The sequence below is a fragment of the Periophthalmus magnuspinnatus genome, chromosome 21 (genome assembly GCF_009829125.3).
Source record: "Periophthalmus magnuspinnatus isolate fPerMag1 chromosome 21, fPerMag1.2.pri, whole genome shotgun sequence".
Lineage (NCBI taxonomy): Eukaryota > Metazoa > Chordata > Actinopteri > Gobiiformes > Gobiidae > Periophthalmus > Periophthalmus magnuspinnatus.
The window spans coordinates 28,056,345-28,077,067 of NC_047146.1; the positions used below are offsets into that span (position 1 = coordinate 28,056,345).

The 20,723-nt window shown below is 36.4% G+C and overlaps 1 protein-coding gene across 2 annotated transcripts in view; it reads left to right on the forward strand.

Annotated features, from left to right (window-relative positions):
* The window catches only part of pard3bb (par-3 family cell polarity regulator beta b), a 497,556-nt gene that overhangs the window by 448,410 nt on the left and 28,423 nt on the right, over positions 1-20,723 (forward strand). For both annotated transcript variants that reach the window (XM_033986829.2, XM_033986830.2), the window contains exon 24: positions 974-1,044. In XM_033986829.2, coding sequence (XP_033842720.1) covers positions 974-1,044 — 71 coding nt within the window. The remainder of the gene's footprint in view (positions 1-973; positions 1,045-20,723) is intronic.

A 20,723-nucleotide genomic window follows, 5' to 3' on the forward strand; every position in this document is an offset into this window, starting at 1 on the left:
TGTATGTGTTTCAGCTAAAAAGTTCCATACTGTGGCTTTAAATGTGCACTCTGGCTCATACCTCTCAGACATTTTAGATTTTTGGTGTATTTTTAAGCAGAGCTGCAGCCTCTGGAATTCCCCTATTAAACATCCCAGGATAATCTCTGACACAGGGAAAAGAAGCACATTTTCAAATCCGACTGCAGCGTTCCCAAGAAATTAGGGAAATTCAACCATCAGCAGCTTTGGTATTTCTTTCCTCACACTCAGATCAGACCGCGCCTTATATATCCACAACTGTGTGTGTGTGTCAGTCGACTCCATCCTGTTTTGGTGTAACTTAATATGCAACAGAGACCACCCTCTATACCTTGGAATAGAGAAAACTAAGTCCTAATCCACAATAACTGGTCTTTGTTGATGGTAAATTAGGTCCGGACTCAATGCAAACACAAGAATGAAAGGTGGCAGCTGCTGACATGTTTTGCTGATTATTTTACATAGACCTGTCCATTTGTTGTTCCTAAAACAAGAACTCAAGACCACCACCGAGGTTCTCAGAACTTGTTGAAAAAACATCTAGTCAAAACTGTGCAAATTTTTTTCTTAAAATCTGAACTCAATTTAGTAAGGGTGAGTCATATCGGCCATTTTATATTTATCACAATACTAATTTATGCTACAATGCTTTGGTAGTTTTTTGTTTTTTTTTTTGCTCTGTTTTGACTTCATGTTTAAAGGTGCCATTTTTTTACTTTTTATTATTCAATCGATATAATGTATGTCCTTTATAAACTAACCTTAACCTCTCATCTGTTCACTCTCCCTCCTCTGTACGATATATTCACTTTCCCTTCTCTTTACCCTATACCCCATCTACAAAACATTCATAACACAAACTGGCTAAATGATGAACTCATTCTCTGATGTTTTATTGACGCAGCATTTTTGCAATCAAACTTTAACCAAACCATGTGTTTTTGTGTTACAGATGGGAGGCAGGGACCCCCGAATGGTCCCGCGATATGAAGAAGTGGAGCGACAGTACGCTTCTCTACCCAGGTACGCACTCATATCTGTGGGGATTTAGTTCAAGTCTAGTCTTTGGTCTTCTCCTAGTCTTTAATCTGATCCTGAGTCCTTAGACCAGTCTCTCCAAGCTCACCAACATATCTTGTAAAGTGACACCATCCCTCCACTCTCCAACAACTACACACTTAGATGTAGTTTGGTTTAGGTTATGGTTTACGTTTTATATATATATATATATATATATATATATATATATATATATATATATATATATATATATATATATATATATATATATATATATATATATATATATATATATAGATATTAGAGTTATTTAATGTTTTCACATTGTAACATAACTGAAAATTAGATCATTTAATGGCCCATATTATGCTATTTTCTGATTTATGTTATACTGTTAGTAACTCATCACAAACATATGTGGAGTTGTGTTTGTTTCCTTCATATTTAACACACAAACCTTGCATATTTCAGCAAGTTCTTCTCTCAGAAAACACTCATTGTTCCACCTTGTGATGTCATATGGTTATACAGGAAGTGGCACGCCATGTTTTTAAACTCCATAAACCTTCACTAGAATCATTTGGATGATTTCAGCCCTAGAATCTGCACTGAATTAAAGGTAAAAGGTAGTTGTTAACTTGAAAACTACCACTTTATGGCATCACAAGGTGGAACAGAGCATTTTGAGCTTTGGAGATGTAGACAGACTAATAATAAATGGTTACTCAAACATGTGTGAATGAAGTATGTGAGGTATGTTTTTGTGGAGGTAAAGGTATAACATGGCTTAAAGCTCACAAGAGCCCATTTTGTGTAATATAGGACCTTTAATTAAAGCTAAAAGGATTCTAGCTAAAACAAATAATTTTATCTTTCCGCATAAGGCTACCAAAATGATTCAACTAGACTAATCCTTCTCACACTACCGGTAGTACCCAACATCAAATACTTATAAAAGCCTGAATTTAAATACATATAAATTCAGGCTTTTAAAATATTGAATCAACCTTGGACGTATTTGTATGCATTATTACTAGTATTATATTATCTACTCTTAAAGAGCAGGTGATCTAATGACACAGCCATAAACATACATCTCTACTTTTTTGCTCCCTCCCTATGAAATATCACCAACATTACAGGCATTACTTTTACTGCCTATTCTAGCGATTTCTTGATTCCCCTCCACTCATTCTCCATGCTTTTATACTGGTCAGCCGCATACATAACTTCAAGTATATTTAAAACTATGACTTCAGTGCAGTTCAGTTTTGTAGCTAAATTTTTCTACTTAAATGTAACCCAGCTGTAGGTATTCTACAATTAGTCACTCCCGTTTGTCCTTCAACAACTAATTTTTCATTTTGAACATTCACTACTGAAAGCAAACCCATCTTAGTCATCACTTTCTTTTTACTTCTAAATGTTGTAGCCCTAGTATCTTAGTATCTTGACATCTTACTTTGACACCTTGATATGCTTTGTTTTCTAATTGCGCTGCTGTCACCCCCATGGAAGAATGTTTGTCCACTAATCCAAAGGTTGGCAGCTCGAATCCCACTCTTGACATAAACATCATTGACAGTCAGAGCCACTGACAAAGCCCTTAGGTAAATTTAGTAAATAATAACTACTAACTATTGATATATCTATTTATCTGTTTTTTTGCTGTAGAGGAAACACGAGAGGCTATTAACTGCTAACACAGCATATTTTCACTCTCCATTCAGAGTGTTATCACAGCACAACTGGTGTGCATTCACTAATATCAACGTTGTCAAGTTGCTGTGTAAAGGTTTGGATCATGTTTTTGTATAGTTATGAAGAATAGTCGTGTGAGAGCATGACGTAGGCTTGTTGACTGAGCATTGGACAGAAGTTTAGAGACAACAGTAAGGAGAGTTTGAATAGCGCCCAGAGAAGATTGGTAAATTACTGACACATGCCTGGGTGACATCTAAAACATTATAACATGGTAGAAAGCTCAAAAAAATCGATTTTGCATAATACACCCTCTTTAAGCTGTATATTTATTCTGGAAATTCCCTACAAAAATGATAAGGTTCAACAGCCCCTATTCTAGTGAACACAACAAATTCCCTACGCTTGCGTTTCCATTAGCCGTTAGCTTGCAGCTAGCTTTGGCTCTTTTTCACCTTATTTCACTCAACACGGGGCTAACGAGCAGATTGCTAATATTTGTGTTGTTTTAGCCTGAGGGGGAGGAGCAGCTGAAGTTTTAGACGTTAGTGAGTTTTACACGCGGATTTATAGGTTAAAGTGGAAAAGATGGCTATTTCACACCATTCCATGTATTAAGGGAATGTGGTTGATGACTTTGGCAGATGGTAATGAGAAAATCCCTTGTTTTAGCATGCTGTGTCACGTTGGTTAATGCTGTCTAACTGGACCCTTAACAACAATCCAATTGCTGTCTCTTCTGCTCATTGGAATTCAAAGTTAGGGCTCTTTTCTATGGTTGAAAAAGTTAAAGTATCATTATAAACTATTACAGTACAGCATATACATTCACAATTTAGCTGACAGTATTAGCTTAATTGTGTTAGAGTGTTAATCCACTGATCCGATGGTTAGCGGTTTGACATAAACATTATTGGTTGACCAGTTAGATCCACTGATCCACAGGTTGGCGGTGCGATTTGAGCTCCCACAGATGAATGCTGTTGTTGTGTCCTTGGGCAAGACTTTTAATCCTTCCCTCACCCTACCGTCTTTTAGGTAGGGATAGGTGATGAGAGAAAAAAAATCCAAATTGTATTTTTCCATCTTATTCAATTGTATTTTTCATTCTTTGCACAAACAATATAGACTTCTAATCATTAGAATTTGGCCCCCCAAAAAAGTACAATTTCTTCCAACAAACTTTGAAATCTGCTCCAAACCACATGTTTTGCTGACTGAGGGTTGGCGGTTCCCTCTGTTAAAATGCCCAAGCTTATTATTGACTGTGGAATTAGGACACAAGGCAACAAAATCCAGCTGTCACCACTTCATTCTGTCAGCAAGACTTTCACCTATACATCATCTATATGTGTGTCATTCTGTTAGTTGGTTGTCAGAGGCACATAGCAATTGCAGCTACCACTAGCATTCTTATAACACAAATCAAAGGTATTGATAAACTGTATATATATAAATGGACATAGCTAACCTGCTAGCTGCCTTGTACCAAATAGGCAGTGAGTATGGGCACGCTACCGGCTCCAAGTCACTTCCTATTGAAAAACTGTCGCCCCTCTCTTTGTAATTGCTGCTGTCAGGCTTGTCATTTTGGTCTCAAAATGTTTCTATTAACCCGTTCTACATGATCCTGGTATTTTTATTTCACTATGTTGTCCGTAAATCTAGATATGAACTTTAATAATAACAAATCAGACTCATTTTTGCCTGAAAAATATGGAACTCGGCTTCAAATTCAACCCTATAATTCCTAGCCTCGATACGCTTAATTTAAATGGAGCTGAACGCTATAGGTCATGTCAGGTAAATACAAACAACAAAAAGAACTTAAGGCCTAGGGCTGTAACAATGTCACACTCTCTTAGTCCACTTCTTTATACAGTCTATACAGTCACACACACATTTAACAAACCAAACATATACAATGGTAACATTTTATAATTAATGAACAAAAACTGAATTCATAAGGAAGAATTAGTTTATGTTCAGGCTTAGTAAATACTTAATCAAGGGGTTAGGAGTTGGGGTACTAATTAATTACTTACTAAGCCTCAACTGTTCTTAATTAAAAATTAACAAATAATTTATTTGTATTTGCTTGCTTGCTTTGCTTTGCTTGTAGGTTGCTTGAACCTACAAATAAAATCAGATTGCAGATTATTTGCATTCTTTGACACATTTTCCTCGCACAGTCACAAACACTTCAAATTTGGCCAAATCCCACTAAACTCATGTGTGATTAAAGATGATCAATTACATTTTTTTATGACTTTGGGCGAGGTCAGGGTGAATTTTCAACAAAATTGCAATTTTTGGAAAATTTCAATAAAATATTTCTCTTTCACACATTTTTGTTGGGAAAACGCTAATACAGCGTTTATGCACATTTGTGAGCTGAACGCAATGATATGCAAATCAAGGCACTCTCTCACAAAATGGCTCTCTAGCGCCCTCTTGAAATTTCATTTTCAAAAATTCGTAGAAGACAATCGATTTGTCGTGGACTTCGGAAAAAATTCACAGGGGCCTTATTTGTGATGGAGCACAATGTGAGAAAGTCACATGACTGTAGCTGTTATGGTTTAGGAGAAAAATAATGTGTGGAAAATGCGTTTCCATTATTAGGCCTGAGCCTGGGACTACGTCCTAGCGAGGGACTCATTAAAACCGCGTCTGGAGCATGGAAAATGGCAAAAATCAAGTAGTAAACACGCCCTGACATGGAAGTGAGTGGTGTCAAAAATTTGAACTTGACGACCTCTAATTGTCCCAAAAGACCCCGAGAAAAAATAACAAAAGACAACTCGGTAGCGCCACCTCAAACTTTGATTTTCATGGGGCCAATGGGAGCCCGACTCGGAAAAAAGTCAACGTAAAAATCTGAAACTCACATCAAAAAATAGAACATGTCACGACATGATAAAAATAATATTATGGCCCCGCCCTAAAATATACAGGAAGTCGACCATATTGGATCAAACCCGGGAATGACAAAAGTGCATACCCTTGCATTCAGGACATTTTCTCGCACAGTTTTCATCACAAACACTTCAAATTTGGCCAAATCCCACTAAACCCATGTGTGATTAAAGATTATCAGTTACATTTTGAATATGATTTTGGATGTGGTCATGGTGAATTTTCAACAAAATCGCAATTTTTGGAATATTTCAAAAAAATATTTCTTTTGTTGGGAAAATGCTAATACAGCGTTTATGCACATTTGTGAGCTGAACGCAATGATATGCAATTCAAGGCACTCTCTCACAAAATGGCTCTCTAGCGCCCTCTTCAAATTTCAGTTTCAAAAATTCGTAGAAGACAATCGATTTGTCGTGGGCTTCAGAAAAAATTCACAGGGACCTTATTTGTGATGGGGCACAATGCGAGAAAGTCACATGACTGTAGCTGTTATGGTTAAGGAGAAAAATAATGGGTGGAAAATGCGTTTCCATTATTATTATTATTCTTATTTTGGTGGCCGCTTTGAAGCCACTTTTGACCCCCTGAACGTTAATGAAAAGTCAGTTTTATTTGATCCAAAATTCAAGGTTGGTGAAAAATGTATTATTTTGATGTTAAAAAAAAATTAATGTTTCAAAATGACTCAATAGCGCCACAAAAATTATATTATGACCCCACCCTAAACCCTACAGGAAGTCGGCCATTGTGGGCGGAACCCCCATTTTTTCAAAATTTTACCTATCGCATTTGAATTTTTTGCGCCTCGGATTTTCATTCAAGAAACTTGCAAATTGGTCAAAATGAACTAGACCCATGTGCGATTATAAGCAACTCTTTTGGAATTTTCTAAGTTATAAAATGTGGGTGTGACCAGCCTGCAAAGAAAAAAGGCATTTTTTAAAGTTTTTAATTGCGTGTAACTCACACAGTTAGTGTCCAATTTCCCGGCATGAATATACTTTTTTTTTCAAAATGTTGATCTGAACGCATAGATATACACTTTACACAGGTCAGAAATTATATTGCTCCACAGCGCCCCCTTGAACTTTTTAATGGTACGAAAAAAATTACTTTGTCACAAACATTTGAAATTTGGCATGGACATCCCAATTGCCATACTGAACAAAAAAGCCAATGAGAACATACCTCTAATTTCAAAGGTGTTGCCATGGCAACGTCTGACATTTCTCATTGAAATACATGGCAAATTTCATTTTCAAAAATTCGTAGAAGACAATCGATTTGTCGTGGACGTGTGAAAAAATTCACAAGGGCCTCATTTGTGATTGGGCACAATGTGAGAAAGTCACATGACTGTAGCTGTTATGGTTTAGGAGAAAAATAATGGGTGGAAAAAAAAATTCCATTATTATTATTATTATTATTATTTATTTTGGTGGCCGTATTGAAGCCATTTTTGACCCCATAAACGTTAACGAAAAGTCAATTTTTTTTAATTGCATGTAACTCACACAGTTAGTGTCCTACGTTCCGGCATGAATATACTTTTTTATTCAAACTGTTGATCTGAACACATAGATATACAATTTACACAGGTCAGACAATAAATTGCTCCACAGCGCCCCCTTGAACTTTTGAATTGGACCAAAAAAATTACTTTGACATAAACATTTGAAATTTGGCATGGACATCCCTATTCCCATACTGAACAAAAAAGTCAAAGACAACATACCTCTATTTTCAAAGGTGTTGCCATGGCAACGTCTGACATTTCTCATTGAAAAACATGGGTTTTGTTTAACTGGGATGAAAAATAATTACTTTGTCATAGACCATTGAAATTTGGTAAACATATTCCTCTCATCATACCGAACAAAAAAGCCAATGAAGACATACCTTTATTTCAAACCGTTCAGGCGTGACAATGTCATAAATGGTCTCATTGGAATGAATGGAGTAGTATTACTCAGTCGCTGATTTTGGGGGGAGGGGTGATGTAAGCGGGAACGAAAGGCAGGACATTCACTGTGGCCTTTACCCCGCGGTCGCAAGGGGTTGCGAGGGCGTTTATCACTGCTTGAAGTTTTAATTATGTTTAGCATTTTTATAGTATGTGGTAGATCTTTTTTGGCTTGGTCATCTTATAAGTAGATCCTGTGCTGAAAAAGTGTGGGCACCCCTGGTTTAGACATTTACACACAAAATGCTGTTGTGAAAAAATTGTAAATTGTGGGAGTAAATCCGTTGTATGCATGTTACAGTTAGTACTTTTAAGATATGTAATTTTATTCTTCAGTGTAACTAATGCATGTTTTACAACCCTAGTTCCAATGAAGTTGGGAAGCGGTTTAAAAAAAAATTTAAAAAAATACTGAATACAATGATTTTCAAATCCTTTTCAACATTTATTGAACTGAATAAACTACAAAGACATGATATTTAATATTTAAACTGATAAACCTTATTGTTTTTATGCAAATATTCTCTCATTTTCAATTTGATGTCTGCAACACGTTCCAATAAAGCTGGGACAGGGGCATGTTTACCACTGCGTTACATCACCTTTCCTTTTAAAAACAATCATTAAGGATTTGGGAACTGAGGACACCAATTGTTGAAGCTTTGCAGAAGGAATCCTTTCCCATTCTTGCTGAATGTACAACTATTTTGCGCTTCATAATGCACCACACATTTTCAATGGGAGACAGGTCTAGACTGCAGGCAGGCCAATCCAGTACCCGCACTCTTTTACAATGAAGACACTCTGTTGTAACACATCCAGAATGTGGCTTGGCATTGTCTTGCTGAAATAAGCAGGGACATCCCTGGAAAAGTTGTTGCTTGGATGGCAGCATATGTTACTCCAAAACCTGCATGCATCTTTAAGCATTAATGGTGCCTTCACAGATGTGCAAACATACCCCCATACATCACAGATGCTGGCTTTTGAACTTTACACTGATAACATTTCGGATGGTCCTTTTCTTCTTTGGCCTGCAGGACACAACGTCCATGATTTCCAAAAACAATCTGAAATGTGGACTCATCAGACCACAGCACACTTGTCCACACATCTCAGGTGAGCTTGGGCTCAGAAAAGCCGGTGCTATTTCTGGGTGTTATTGATATATGGCTTTCGCTTTGCATGGTACAGTTTTGACTTGCACTTGCAGATGTAGCGACAAACTGTGTTAACTGACAATGGTTTCCTGAAGTGTTCCTGAGCCCATGTGGTAATATCCTTTACACATTCATGTTCATGTGTTTTTAATGCAGTACTGCCTGAGGATCGAAGGTCACTGGCATTCAATGTTGGTTTTCAGCCTTGTCGCTTGTGCAGAGATTTCTTCAGATTCTCTGAATCTTTTGATGATATTATGGACCGTAGATGATGAAATTCCTTGCAATTGTACATTGAGAAACGTTGTTCTTAGACTGTTGGACTATTTACTATTTGGTGAAGCTCGCCCCATCCTTGCTTGTGATTGACTGAGCCCTTCGGGGATGCTCCTTTTATACCCAATCATGACACTCACCTCTTTCCAATTGACCTGTTCACCTGTGGAATGTTCCAAACTGGTATTTTAAACATTCCTCAACTTTCCCATTCTTTTGTTCCCCCTGTCCCAGCTTTATTGGAACATGTTGCAGGCATCAAATTCAAAACGAGTGAGGTTTATCAGTTTGAACATTAAATATCATGTCTCTGTAGTATATTCAGTTCAATATAGGTTGAAAAGGATTTGCAAATCATTATATTCTGGGTTTTTTTTTTTTTGTGTCCCAAATTCATTGGAATTGGGGCTGTAGTTTAGTGTAATATTTTCTGTTTAAAAAGCCTGTTTCTATGCAAAGTTGTAAAAATGTTATACATGAGTGATGTTGAAGGAGGTATACAGACACATTTAAGTAAAAGGTCCAATCCTTAGTGCATATTGAGGTAGAGACTCATGCTTCACATTTCTTATTTTGTGTTGGCAATCATTTTCTGTCAAAGCCCTGCTCCTGACTTTTCATGAAATACTATTTTGGAAGAGCAAGAGGGAGCAATTTCCAAACCACAAATGATGAAATTAAAATATAAGCGGGGGGAAAGTATACTTGAAATGGGAACACTATTAGATTTACAAGTGGCTGATGGGCTAAACTCACACATGCTTGAATGAATAGGCGAGGCATTAAGATTGGCCAGTGCTGTACATCACATTTTTGTAGCTTTTAAAGAAGGTGGATTTTGTCATCTGCCAAGTTAGGATGTTCAAAATCATTTTAATTACAGATGGCGATGTGCCGGTAGTGCACTTTAAGTAGCTTTTAAAGTGGAATGCAGTTGTTTTTTCGTTTTAATTAACATGATGCAAATAATATGAGAATTGTGAGGTTTGCTTGTGTTATTGCTGCTTTTGAGCTGAAAATCATCATTGCAGTATGAGATTTGCCGATGCAGTGCAGCTAGTACACCACAAACTAATTTTATTTTATTTTTGTTTATATTATTTCTTGATTTTTGTCTTGGGAAACTTTGATTGGATATTGTGTATTATAGTGACTAGTGTGTCACAATAACGAAATTTCAAACACAATTAAGGAAAGACTCTACTCAGTACCAGTTTTGATGCCAAACTGGTATTGCTAGTTTAGCAATTGAGTTCTTTTCAACAATTTCATGATTTCTTAAACAATTTCATGATATTTCTGTTGTACTTTTACTTTCTTGAGTGTACATAGAGGGGAGTACAAAATAGGATATATCACAATCATCTGGTGCCTTTCCATTTAATTACGAATCCATGGGGGACAGTGTCATACCAAATGAGACACTAGCCTAAGTTTGACAGGATATCGGGAATTGAAATTCCCACCACAGACATGAGGAAATGACTACTTTATAATCATCTAATTATCATTGTAGTGAGGAAGTTGCAGTCTTCCCGGCAACCTCTGATTGGTCGATTTAATCCAATGAGGTCCTTAACAAGGAAATATGGGAAAAGGGTGTTTGTTTAATCCAATTGTGTCAATGCAGTTTGGGACAACATGAATCCTATGTGTCTTTAATTGAGTCGAACAGGTCGACACCTGCTTAAGGACTGGTGCACGAATGTCAAGAAATAGACTCTTTGAAGCAAAAGTTCTTTTCAAAAACATTAGAATATGCATATGAGTTGAGTAGTCTCCAATTGTTAGGTGACAAAACATGCACCATGCAACTTACACAACTGTACAAACATGTTCTGAAATGCATGGGATTCTTGAGTTACCTTTGCAGTCAATATTTCATTTCTGTTCCCTTAAAATAATAAAGACCCTTTATTAATTTTTTTTTTACCATGTATCTGAGCTAAATATGTCTTGCCCCAGTACATATATATTGTATAAGAAGCTCTTTAAGACAAAATATGTCTGCTCTGTACTGTCTGCGTCTAATTTTAAATTGTTTTAATGTCCGATAATCAGGAAGTGCATTTAGCATTACCGAAACAGCAAATTACACTCTGGCCTCTGAAAGACGTGAAACATGCTTATAAATTCATTGAGGTGAATAATTAGGATGCCTGGAATGCATAAGGTAGTTTAGTTTCACTTTTTTCACAGTAAAAAAATAAGTACAGCTCCTTTAAAGGGTCAATATTACACTATTTTCTGATCTGTGTTATAATCTATATAATATACAACATACCTGGAGTTCTGTTTTGTTTCATTCATACATGTTTAACACACAAGCCCTGCATATTTAGGCTCAGTTCTTTTCTCAAACTGAAAACACTCTGTTCGACTTTGTGATGTCATGTGATAATACAGGAAGTGCTCCACGGTGTTTTTAAACTCCATACATCTTCAATCAAATTATTTGGATGATTTCAGTCCTGGAATTGCCCATCTCTACTGAACAAAGGGTAAAAGGTTGAAACTTGAAACCTACCACTTCATGACATCACAAGGTGGAACTTTGGAGATGTAGACAGATAATAATAAAGACTACTAAAGGATTTCTCAAACATGTGTGAATGAAACAAAACAGAACTCCAGGTATGTTTTTGATTACGTTAACAACATTATAACATGGCTAAAGCTCACATTTTACGTAACATAGGACCTTTAATAATGTGAACTTTGAACTAAATCTTGACACTGAAAAGCTCTATACTATATAGAAATATAGATGTAATACAGGTAAGTTTCTCTTGTTTTTGTCTGTATGTGTTTTCCTGTGAGTGAATGTTGAGCAAAGTAAATAGCGAGTGGTAATGGTGCTACACAATGGGACAAACCTGCTAATAGTAACCATACATCTACTCTGTGATAACCATCTTCTGGACTTTAAGCACGGAGAGCAAAAGAAGGTTAGAAAAATGTTCCTATTGTCTTAAAATGTTAAAAAAACAAGCCACTTGGTAGTAGAAGATTTGCCAGTACAGTAACAATATAGCATACGTTAGCTTTTTCATAATAATTATGTTATGACTTAGCAATCGCGTTTTATTATTTAACTTAAAGGTCCACTGCTTGCTTGTCTCCATAGATATATTATTGCTCGTAATATTATATAGTATGGCATTAACCTTGCATATCTTTTCTTTATTCTATTATGGATAGAATAAATATTTTTTTTGTGTAATCTGACCTGTAACAATTAACCTGTTGGAGCCAAATTTAACTCTCTTGTATTAAGGATACTATATAATTGTATGAAAAGCTTTCAGTAAGTCAGATTTTTCCTTAGTATTTCTTTACTTCATTTTTTACTTTTTTTCAGTGATAGCAATACTACAAACTGGCCAAAGACCATATTTCACAAAACCGAATATCTTTAATTTGTAATCTTGAAAACTGCAACAAATTTTCTACTTAAAAGAACCAAACTTGTATATATTTTCAAGTCCCTGTGCAATAAAAGGCTTTGCTGCAGGTGCTGGGATGACTATAGTATTTCCAATTATAAGGCAGCCTGTAGCATTCCCTTCCTTTCTTATGAAGTGAGCTCATAGTTTAGATTCAGGAGCCGGACTGTTCAGATGGGGCTTAAACTGCTTGTGTTCCATATGCCTTATATTGGGGCAGTCTAAGATGACCCAGTGTAATCCCTAAGTTATGTCTCCTCTGGACCACCAACGAAGCACAGAGGGACTATTTCAGTCACTTTTACTCAACGCATTTCGAGTCTTATCGTTAGTTATAAACATGATAATCACAAAAACGATGATTTGTTTTTAAATAGAAATTCAGATCACTTAGGGTAGCCATAAATTATTCTCACATAAATTCATCAACACTTTTCCTATACTTTTTGTTGTTGTATTTGTCACAGCATCAAATCACCTACCTCTATCTCCTCTCTTAATCTGATGTAAATTTTAAGTCAGATGCCCTTCCTCAAGTAACCCATTCCATATATCCTGGCTTGGGAAAAAAGAGACTGTTTGTGCTGTTTAAAGTTACAGTATGTAAGCATCCAGAGGTGGCATTTTACCTGTAAGATTCCATGAAAATAGAAATTTAAAGCCAAAACTTCAGAACATTCTCTATGGAGGTTTTATGCCATACTGTGGAAGAGTATAGCCAAAGGAACATCACTTCCATGGAGACAAGCAGGAGGAGGCCAGGAAGAGTAAGGTCAGCCAATTTTAACTAAGATGAAAAAAATACATGTTTTTTCTATTTTTTGTTGCTAAAAAAGTTACATTGTGGCTTCAAGTAAATTTGCACATTATTTCTATGCAGGTTTTGATTTTAGGCTCATAATGCAAAAAGTAAAATTCTTTTTTGTGTAACCGGCATGTTGGGGTACTTTGATGACTTTGGCAAATCGGAGCAGATAGTTTGGAGGTCTGCCTCTGTACACACTCATATTCACTACACCATGTCTCCACTTTGACACAAGCACTGTAATCTCCAGCCACTCTGCCAATTTTAACATCCAGCCTCCTCTTCGTCATCTTTCTTAAGTCCCTAATCTGTGTACTTAGACCCTGGTAACAATCCTACAACATTTTCTTCTTGGCTCAAATGGATAGCTAGCCATGTTGCCAGTAACATAGGCAGTCTCTGTTTGATGTTTCATGTAGTGCATTTAAAACCAGACCAAGAGAGCTCTAGTGTTGAGGCAGCAGCGTGTTTGACTATGAAAATGACATTTTACACCGATTCTCTGAGGGAATGCACTTCTTCTGCATTTTACAGCATGGAGAAAAGAACTTGATATGTGAGGCTTAGCTGTAAAAGTGGTAGCCTTATACTATACATACAGTATTAGATCAGCAAGTGGCAAATTGTAGGTGAAAGTATATGCACATACTGATGCCAAAAGTACTGTTGGTGTATAATTCATTCATCATTCATCACATGGCTGTGATGGTCGTAAGTAGTAATGGGCTGATACGGATTTTTTATTTTTTTTTAAGCTCATACTGATATCCCATATTTGCTGCTGTGGCAGATAAACAATATTTGCCTGTACAGATATTTGGCTTTTAGAATCCATAGCAAGGCCCACAAATTGATCTTAAATTGAAGAAAAGATCACAAATTAACTTAATAATAAAAATAACAAAATTAAATTAAAGTATCTGGGATATTAAATCATTTGTTACATGTTTGAGTAAGCACACAGCTAGATCAAGTTTTTACACATCTCACCTTCCAACTGTGTCTACTATTTTCCTGTGTCGTAGTGAGGTGTTGCTATGTGGAGAATGGTCCAAGGATAATGCATTTGAAACTGCATAGAGCCAGTTGACCTTATGAAATCACCCTTCTCAGAGTCCTGTACAGAAATAACATTGCGTGTGGATCTTATGTCTAGGGCCTGTTTACCTGCTGTTCATGCGAAGGTTTTATTAAAGCTTAGCCATTCCAGAAAGAGCTGTGGGCCTGTAACTTCGTTTTGCACATTTAAGATAACCTTACCAAACACAAGCGCTCAAATTTAAACATGACTCAAGTATGGACTGGCCTGATAAATTCCCATGTATTTGACAAAATTTGTCCTGCTATAGATATTTTGTATAAGCAACTCAAAGTAAAAATGTAACCGTTGTGTACTGTCTGTAACTGAATCAGGAAGTGAGTTCTTAGCATGGTAGTTGCTGTTGGCCTTATCGTGACAACAAAAAAGCTCTACTCTGGTCTCTGGAAGTTATGAAACACACCCACTATATTTCAGAGTAAACATGTTGGAAAAGATTTTACTAAACTCAACATTTTCACATCAAGTTCAACTGATTTCTGTATGATTCAGTGCATGGGGAATAGCATATGTACAGCTACTAAAATATCCATCATTGTATTTGCACTCCAAAGGATTTAGAAACAGTTTCAGTTTGAGTTGGGTGTCATTTTAGTCAGCTCTTTTAGGAAAAAATCTGATAGAGTAATCCCATTTTCCCCATATTGTGTGATGTATTCAAATAAAGCTTTATGTGTATTTCATAGGCAGCAGACTGGCCAAAATCAAATTTTGACCTAGCTGGAGATGTAAGTCTGATAGCCGATAGGTCAGTCTATTGCTAGAAAAAAGTGAAATGTGAATATGTTTCTCATTGTTTGAGTAACTCTTATTCAATGGAATTCTTATTGTAATTCATCCCAAGATAGAAAAAATTGCTAAGGAATAAAATGTATAGCAGAACAAATGAAAGGTAGCTTGTTGTGTGTAATTGAATTCAATTAAATTCACCAATGACAGGCTACAGTTGAGGTTGCCGGGTAGACTTCCTCATTATGATGATAATTAGATGTTTAGTAATTACATAGCAGATGTTTCACTGCTTCAAAACCTGGCATTTCCCTATTTGTCCTCCTCCACTTAGCCTTCCCCTCTTCCTCTTGCTCCCCTCTTCACTCCCTCTCCAAACTTGCTTTCAAAAGGACATTGTTGTATTTCAAGGAGGGAAGCAAAATTGAGAAAACCTCCAGAAAAACAGACCCAAAAAGTTCCCAGACCACTTGGCAACCAGAGCACTATAAGATCCATTGTCCGTTTGGCTTCCAGCGAACTCAACAAGGCCTAGCGCTTGTTTGTTAGCCCAAGAAAGCCCCCTACTAATCCCTCATACACCCCCGCCCTCCCACCTACTGTATAGCGTCATATTTTGGACATGTTTGCCCATTGCGCCCTATAGCAGCTACTCTTTGATCTCATAATGGAGGTCTGTAATGTTAGCAGGAGCAGTAGGACTTGGTTGTGGTTGGACGAGCATATGCTTTCACAAGTTTGGGACCCCGGAAAAAAACAAAACAAAACAGGAAATGTATTTTTAGAGACAGGTTAGGTTTTTCCAGTTTTATTTTGGTTATGTGATATTGTGCTATGTAGATGAATAGATGTATAATTGAAAAAAAAAAACGTAAAATAAAATTCTAGTTAAAAATGTTACAACGCTATTGCTATGGAATCTATTTCACTTGTGTATCATCATCTTAACAATTTGTATTTGTAAAAAAAAAAATGTAGATATCTGAATTGCATGATGTTTTTAAAGGAGTAGTCAAGATTTGTGGTATTTGAAGGCAGTAGCGACACAATAGTTGTTGCATAGCATACTTCTATGATTCTGTGGTCAGAGCAAGATTTTTTCAGCTCCGCCTCCTGGCGAAAGTGAAACCTTTCTTGAGCCGTGGTGACCTGGAGAAAGCCATCCACGCCTTTGTCAGCTCCCGCATAGACTATTGCAATGCTCTCTACACAGGGATTAACCAAGCTGGACTTCACCGCTTACAGCTTGTGCAAAATGCTGCAGCTCGCCTCCTCACGAACAGTCGCAAACATGATCACATCACCCCTGTCCTGTACTATTTGCACTGGCTCCCTGTCCACTTCAGAATTCATTTTAAAATTGTAATGTTTGTTTTTAATGCACTAAATGGCCTTGCACCTTCTTATCTATGTGACATTTTGACCCCTCACCAACCCAGCAGAGCTCTACGATCTGCTGGGCAACATCTGCTAGAGGTCCCCCGGTCCCGGTGCAAACAGTGGGGCGATCGATCTTTTGCAGTGGCGGGTTCAAAACTCTGGAACTCATTGCCCACAGAGTTGCGTTCCATCTCTGACCTGCCTCTGTTTAAAGCCAAACTGAAAACTTATTTATTTAGAATGGCTTTCAGCACTTAGTGGCCCTGTGACTCTTTATTTTAATGATGTAATATGCTTTGTTGATTTGTATGAAGTTTATTGTTTTTAATCATGTTTTTTAACATTGTACAGCACTTTGGGCAGCCTGGATTGTTAGAAGGTGCTATAGAAATAAAGTTTGATTGATTGATTGATTGATTGATTCTATGGAACTGGGTAGTTGTATTCCCACTACCAAATTGTGTATACTTCTGATGTGTTATTAGACAAGACACTTCCTCCATCATCTGTCCATTGGTTTCACTCCTTACAATAACTTCTGGCACTGGTGAGAGCTGATTGCTGGTTGAAATGCTCCAGCCTCTGAAATTCCCCCATCGTTGTAAGTGTAAACCATTACTTAAATAATTTTTTGACCAACTAATGCATTACAGACTATTGGGCTGAGAAACAGAAACTAACCCATTTGTTATGAAAGCAAATTACACAACTAAGATCTTATCTTAATTGGTAGATTAAGTAAAAAATGTAATTAAAAATTAAACATGTGCTTACTTACATAAAATACATGATTGTTTCAAAACAATATTCCTGCCAAATCAGAATTATCAACTCAAAAAGCAGCAATACACCTCAACGTGATTTCCCATCTTTATATCATATTTCATTAATCTTTCTTCAATAAATAGGTTCTGTGTGATGTCTAATTCCATTCAAAATAGATTTTAAGGTCCTGTTATAAAATTAGCACCAAACGTGTCTGCTGTCTTCTCTTTCAGACTGCTGACAAGTAGCTCCCCTTTTAGAAAATACAGCCTCCCCTTTAGTAGTAGTAGTAGTTAGTTTATTCAGACACACACAGAAAAATAAATAAAACATTGTCACAGTCACATACATAGAATTTGTTCATTGTGACTGAAAGGCATAGGCTGAAGCTAAGCTTATTTATGCCTGCCTAATTCCACATATAAAGAATAATATACAATATACAATACAGAAGAAATACATTTGTTTTTATATTCTTACGGTTACCTCTGGATTTATATTTGTATATATGTAATAATCATTAGTAGTCCTTTTTTATCATGATCATAGGTGTTATTTTTAATCATCAACATATTGTTATTATTACTATTTTGTTTTCTTATTACATAATTCATATTATGTAGTAGACAAAGTTTATACTATATTCTTTAATGTTCAGTTCAGTTGTCATAGTAACTGCGAATAGTAAGTGTGAAATATTTAGGATTTCAGGCTTCGGCAGACCGCCGCTTATTAATTTCACATGTGAACTGTGAAACATATGGCACCAGTAAATTACCGTGCACCTTGTTGTAAATCTCTTCCAGTGTGAAAGACTTGGGTTTTATGATTTTCACACAGGGACATTTTATTATATATAAGTTATGATTAAATCTTAATGTGAGTAGATTGGCTTCATAAAGTAGATCGTAATCATTTTATTAAAGGTGCATTGTGTGGTGTGCGAACCTGAATGGAACATGAGTCAAAGCTCTTTTTAATAATGTGTAACTTCATCATCAAAATGACACACCTTGATATTGGACTTTCTGGAAAAATGTTATTATGCTCTATTTAATTAAATAAGACCTTTTTTAATGATTCTTATGTCCAGAACTTAGCAACACTTAGATTCACTTTTAATTTCTTTCTCATACTAATTTAGTTATTGTAATCTATGATCTTCTCATTTCTAACTGGTGTCATAATTTCACAATAACTGTACCGCTTGCAGATTTTAATAATTGTCGTAAAAATGCAAAGCTCATATTGCTCAACTTATCCATTTTTAAAGCTTCACGATGTAGCTTTTCTGCTATTCACCCTATTCCAGAAGTTGCCTCCACCATTGTCATTCGTGTGGTATTTTGCATGGAGCTCCCGATCTTGACAGCAAATAAGTTTGTTACAGACTACAAAGCTATTTTAAAGCCCCCCAGAGAATCAGTGAATTGTTGACCTGTTGGTTGCACATGAACATAGAGTTTTACACATATCAGCGTGCTTTATATCCTATTCTTCATTTAAATGAATGAGATTCCCGCTTAACTGGAAGTGTCACCATAAAGAAAGTGCAGTTTAGTTGCATTTAGAGCTAAAGTGGGCATGACAAAATAAAGTCAAGAGGGCATGGCACCTACTTGTCTTGTCTTCATTGTGGTTTTGCCTATTAATGTTACACAGTATGGCATTAACCATATCTATCTCTATGGAGACAAGCAGCTGTGATACAAGAATAAGTTACATGTAAGATTTATGGGGAGGTCACTCCATCTACAGTAAGAATACATATTTTTAAAGACATTTTTGAGCAATACAAAAACACCTGTAATTAAAAAGATGTTAGATCTATGTTAATGCCATTCCAGGTGACGCAACAAGATCTCCATGGAGGTCAACAGAAAAGTTACCCAGTGCACATTTAAAATTGGTATTGTTTGTCTCTGTAGTGGAAGCATTCAAATGATAAATACTTGCTGAGGATAAGAAATGCCCTTTCCAAAGTGATTTTACATCCCCCACTTCCAAGTATCAACAAATAGGCGACTAAACACGAAACTGTTTGCTAAAAGTTCTGGATCCACTTATAATCTCATTAGTCTTGTTTCAGTTGTCCTCTGTACGATACTCCGTCTTGTCTCTCTGTCACAAACTGTTTGAAAATGCCTTTTAATGTTCAAAATTAGCAGCTATTTAGCTTTTGTAATTCTGTCTGTGATTTGGCACCCCGGTCATGCACAGAGCTGATTTTTTCCATCTTGTAGTAGTCTCAATAAAGAGGGCCGTATGGGCTCAAGATGTGAAATAATGGCTGTTATTTGAACAGAACATGGTATTATCAGTAATGGATTTCATAATTTCACAGGAAGTCACCCTCTGCTCTGCCTGGTAAGAGGCTCCCAATGCCAAATGTAGTTTTACCTTAAAATAATCTAACTTCTTCTTACAAGGTTTCCAGATACTTTTGTACTGCAGCCAATTAAGATAATAACTTGGTTTACCTCCATTTATTACGACTCATGATTCTTGCATCAACCCAAGCACAATAGGTAAAATCCTTCAGCTAAGGTTCTCATTTCATTTTTAAAATGTCTTTATTTTGAAGCATGTACCATTGTTCCCGTACATCCATAATAAATAAATAAACAAATATATAATTTAATTTAATTTATATAGTAAAATCATCTAGCTAAGGTAGTTCTGACCACGCCTTGCTCAAGATCTGGAGGGGGAGTGTTACTTCTGTGGGGTATTAACTGCTAACACATATTTAGATCACCATGTTATCACCTTTTATTGTTTATGAAAATGCTATATTATAATGTTTAATAAGTTAATGTTTTTAACTCTCCACCTTCATGCTTTTACTATGAGAGGACTGGCTGTAGACTGTCAACTAGATGACTGGCTGTAGACTGTCAACTAGATGACAGTCGAAATAATTGAATCTCAATTAAATATTAATTTCATATAATTCCTCAGTTAGCATCCTTCGTGTGCTGGAATTATGATTAAAATGCTAGAAATTGTTACCAATAAGGCTAGTAATGTCCATTGAACATTTGACTGGTGTGAACACATGATATGCTTTGGTCTTAGTTTTGTACTGCAAAAATATATAGTCTATCCCACTTATAGTCCTTGAAAAGTGCTTGAATTCGATCTTAGAAAGTTGTACAAACCCAGATTAACAGTGTGAGTTACCCTATTATGCACTGGTAGATTTTGGCCATGCTCTGTCCTTCTCTGATCAGTTTAACATGTCAATCACACTCTCTGTACCAGCTGCCATCTTGGACTCCTCTGAGGGTCTTCTTGGGTTCTTTTGGCAGTGGCTTTACAGCTCTGTCCAAATGGCATCACTGTATTATGACGGATGTGAAACAGCACTCCAAATCCCCATTGTTCTTCCCCTCTCTGCGTTTCCGAGGCAACAGGCTCCCTCCATCTGGACGCC